Source organism: Penaeus monodon, chromosome 25, assembly GCF_015228065.2.
Source record: "Penaeus monodon isolate SGIC_2016 chromosome 25, NSTDA_Pmon_1, whole genome shotgun sequence".
Taxonomy (NCBI): Eukaryota; Metazoa; Arthropoda; class Malacostraca; order Decapoda; family Penaeidae; genus Penaeus; species Penaeus monodon.
The window spans coordinates 10,814,573-10,819,232 of record NC_051410.1 but is presented as its reverse complement, the minus strand read 5'-3'; the positions used below and the strand labels follow the sequence as shown (position 1 = coordinate 10,819,232).

Below are 4,660 nucleotides of genomic sequence, written 5' to 3'. Positions count from 1 at the left end.
TGTTTTCATGGCTAGTATCAAAGACTCACCTGCATTACTGATGTATACTCATCCACCAACTTCCATGCATAAGACAAGTCTGATATCAGAGACAGTGTAACCAGGTTGTCCTCAGTGATCCCAGCAACTCTCACCAATGCTTGCAAGGCACCTACCACCTCTCCTACTGCTTGGACTACACCAGCACTCGATTCCAAACCATGGAACTCTACCAGGAGAATTTTGATATTTACATGAACAAGTAATCAAGTATAACTGAAAAATGTTGACAATTGCAAGGTTGATGATCCTGTTGTACATTTTAAGTCGCCTTCCTAATGCATGTGCCCTACACTAAGTACATGAACATGAAAAATCTTTCAGCTAATCCACTTAAGTAAAAACAAGGAAAACTATATACCATAAAGTTTTAACTGTAGCATAACAGCCTAACTTTGCTACTCATACCTTTAACTTCTTTGAGTGCTTGAATAAGCTGTATAATCTTCCTCCCAGATGATCCAGGTTCATCCAAGCTGAGGCTCAAGATCTGTTCTCCAATGTCTTTGAACCATTTCTGAAGCCGCTCATTCTTGGCTACACGAGCAAGAGGTCTGCTCCCAGCAAATACCTCTGAGAGCTCCAATACTTGCTCATTGGCCTCTTTGCGGTATTTATCCCATCTGACTGACTGTTAAGAAGAAGAAAAAAGTCAGTACTGTTTACAAGCAAATTCAAGTCTGATAAATACACATGTGACTGACACTATACAGCATAAAGATCATCTCGTTTTCCATTTGTGACTCTACTATCTAGGGGTAAGGTGGTGCCCCTGTGGAACTTAGTGGTGCTGCACTACCAAGCCTTCATCATGGTCTTCTGGCAGTTTAGCAGCCATTTTGGCCAATTCATTGAATAAGCTTGGACCACTTCCACAGTTAGCAGGTGTGGGAAAGAGGGTCAGAGTTTGTGTTGTGCCTGAGTAAATGCTAGAAGTGAGTTGAGAAATCAAGTAAAGTGAGGAAAATTAACTGTTAGCTTCTTTTACATTAACCTACACTGAGCTCACAAAACTTTTCACCTCAGCCTGCTCACACCAGTTCACTGGAGTGTGGATGCCATATAAATCAGTGTTCTAGTTCTTCTTATGATTACCTTCTCTTCAAAGAGCCTCTTGTATATGGTGTTCAATTCAAGTTCTAATGTAGCTGTGTTCAGCATCAAGTGAAACACCATCATGGGGGAGTATTGCATATCACTCACAACCTGAAAACATAAAAGGTTATGGTATTTATTTGTTATCATATCTTGCAATATTGTTTTATCTACTTTATTTCCCTTAAATAAATGTTTCTCTAATATTTTATACTGCTCTTTGATTAAGTCATTTTGTCATGTTCTCCCCCCTTTGTATACTTTTTATACATATATAAAGCCATTATTTTATTTGTTACAATAGTATTAAACAATCATTATATTCTCCATATATATCTATACAGGTGATATTTGATTGAATTTTGCTGTAGCAGTATCAATGCACATCATTAAACAACTAATTATAATCTAAGATGTATACACATAGTTGCATATGAAGACTTTGACACAGCTATTGTCCCAATGCCTAATCTTGAACAACCTTGTGATTGCAACAACAGTACTTGAGCTTTAAGCGGTAAAGGGGTATCGATATAGGTTTCGTGGATCAAACAAATATATTCAATAAAATTAATACAAGGTCTAATATTTGATCTACTATGCAGTAATTTTCTTTGTGCAGTTACCAATGATTTTGTCACATTTCAAAGACTGTAGCTGTCACCAGTAATTTCAATGTGGCAGCCTCCATGATTTGCTGTAATCAGCTGATTGTATGTGATGTACCATCAAATGCACATTATGTGACCTTGCTTAGACAGTGGTATTTTTTAATGTATATTTGATTGGATCTACTGCTAAGGCATATGACATTTATTCTGGACTGCTAACTTTTGAAAGGGCACAGTTATGTTAACAGTTGATAATTTTTATATATATTCATACCTAACAAACCTGTTGAGGAGGATCACCTAAAGTTTCATGGGATCAATGGTCTGCTGTGATCAACTAATCACTCGGGAATAACCAACTATTTACTAAACAGTCCTTTCTGAAACTGATGGTCATGGTTGAACTGGAGACTTCTTGTTAGATGCAAACACATGCATACCACATAGCATATGTTTCAACTTTCATGACTGATGACACAATCAAAAGAATTCCTAAATCAACTATTATAAGCACAAGGAAAATCATTACGTACTTGATCACGAACAGCTCTGCATCTCTTATTCCCTTCACCGCCTGCCTTTGCCAACGTTGCAGCGTGCAGCACTGCCCATCTTAGTGTCACATTACATTCCCTCAGAAGATTGAGGATCCTATTGTTATGATCCAGGACTCTTGCTTCACTCATGGCACCCTCAGAGAGTAGCTGGTCTGTTTGCTTTGTGAGTTTCCCCATTTTTATACCTACTTTGGAGGCTTGTTCTTTGATATTTGAAACCTGAAACCAAATAATTGTTTGCTTTGTATAACAATTGCAATGAATTGGTAAATGTGTAAGGCATTATTTCTCAATAGATATTAAGATTTTCCACTATAAAAAACATACCTCTAGAGTATTATTCAGTGCTTGCTTAGCTGCTTTATAGGGTTCCCAGGAATCAATCAAGTTTGCAGTCATACCCATGTAGTAGCTGAGGACCCAATTATCAGGGAAAAATCTATCCACTATCTCCCTCATTTTAGCAGTCTGAGAGTAGAGAGTTGCTGGAGTAAAGAATAGGCAGACATAGAGCATGGAAGATTGGTTTGCAAGTGCTGCTGATCGGTGCTCTGGGGATGGATAAGCCTGAACCTAAAAGAGAAAAGTGAACAGCATGAAAGTAAAATAACTACTTGTGGTTCTGGTATTTGGATTAAAAAAATATATACTGCAACACAAACATTTAAAACTCTTATCATAGCTAACCTGGTGATAGATATCATCTGATCTTAAATGACCTAAGACTAAACTCAGGTAAGTTGCTGGTAGCTCCACTCTCCTGAAAGCAATAAAAAAACTTTAGACTCATTATAACCATTACAATTATAATTACTAATATTTCAAAATACACAGTAAGTGGATGTTAACCCCATCCCTAATACTCCTTACCTAAAATAATCCTCAGGATAATTATTTGGTCTCCTGCTACCTGGCAAAGTTGAAAATCCTGTAGACCTAAGCAACTTGCACACATCATCAATGTTAGTATCACTAGAGGCCTTCTGCCCTGCATAACGATGATAGGCAACGATGATCCTTTCTCGAACTACACCCGGAAAAAGTGAGTCGACCACCAACAGCATAACTCCATAGAGGTGTAGAGCTTCGCACTGTGAAAGATGGGTAGTATAATTTATCTACCATTAGTTCTGTAGGATCACCAACAAAAGCATAACAAACCTATCACTGGGTACTATATTCAAACTAATATACCTAAGTAAAACACAGCAACTTGATACATGCTTTGGTCATTAAGCCTCTAACATTTTTTTCCGACGTACCATAAGCTGTTTTCCATCTTCATTTGTGAAAACATTCTCCAGAGTTCTCTGTATGAATGTCCCTTCATTGAGGTCTTGCAAAAAGCTGTTAAGGTCTGTGACATACCGATGAATACTCTCAAATGCTGCATATATTCTCTCAATAATGGAGCTCTGATTCTCACGGATTTCATCATCTATGTCAGCTAACACCTGCAATTCAGTGATAAATTGGATAATATATGGGGAAGTTTTTCTGATCTCCAAAATTGAATTTCACTTGAACTTTATAATTCTATGATATCTAGAATATTTATCTTTAATACTAGCATAGAATTCAAGGGCTTCTTTAATATAATCACAAATCACTTCTGCATAAATTCCATGCAATACAAATCATTACAGAATCAATGAAAACATAATATATTGACCAGCTGTGATATAAAATAACAAATCACGGTCTTACGGGTGTCTCTTCAATCTTCTTATTGAAACCTTCAGGGGCTTTGAAATACGTGAAATCCAAAACAATGTCTCCATATTTTTGTTGCTCAACTTTAGTCTCTAATCTGAAATAATAACAAAAGGATCTGCTTATCATATATCCTCATTATACAGTGAAGGAAAATTTGGAAATGGTTTCCAAACTATCTGCGATTAATCACTTTAAAAGAACTTCTAGCATAAAATATAGCTTTAATATGATTTAGATAATGCACTTGAAATAACAATAATTATATTACTAAAAGAATTTAAAGTTCACAACGATAGCAAATGGAATTACCTGAATACTTGTGGAACATAGTCAGATAAACGCATCAACTCTGCAATAATGGAATTTGCCCTTGCCACGAGCCGGAGCAGGGTCTGCCCGCATACATTATTCTCGGCCAGAAAATCCATCACTGTGGTTGCTTCATTATCTTACAATTTTCTGGAAAGCATGGTCAAATATCTTTATAAATTTCAATATACAGTGCATACTTACAAATACATGTACTTCCTCATACATTCTCAAACATATAAAAGTACTTGCAGAAATTATGAATAAATACATGCTTACATACTTGTTTACACATGCATATACATGTGAGTGTAGTCAGGAATAAGTATTTGC

General features: G+C 36.4%; 1 protein-coding gene across 1 annotated transcript in view; it reads right to left on the bottom strand.

Annotated features, from left to right (window-relative positions):
- LOC119589045 (WASH complex subunit 5-like) overlaps positions 1–4,660 on the bottom strand; it is a gene marked incomplete at its 3' end in the record, with an annotated part of 26,804 nt that overhangs the window by 13,812 nt on the left and 8,332 nt on the right. The window contains 10 exon segments of the mRNA XM_037937622.1: positions 30–208; positions 448–670; positions 1,135–1,245; positions 2,279–2,521; positions 2,630–2,875; positions 2,990–3,062; positions 3,173–3,393; positions 3,565–3,756; positions 4,010–4,112; positions 4,328–4,477. Coding sequence (XP_037793550.1) covers positions 30–208; positions 448–670; positions 1,135–1,245; positions 2,279–2,521; positions 2,630–2,875; positions 2,990–3,062; positions 3,173–3,393; positions 3,565–3,756; positions 4,010–4,112; positions 4,328–4,446 — 1,710 coding nt within the window.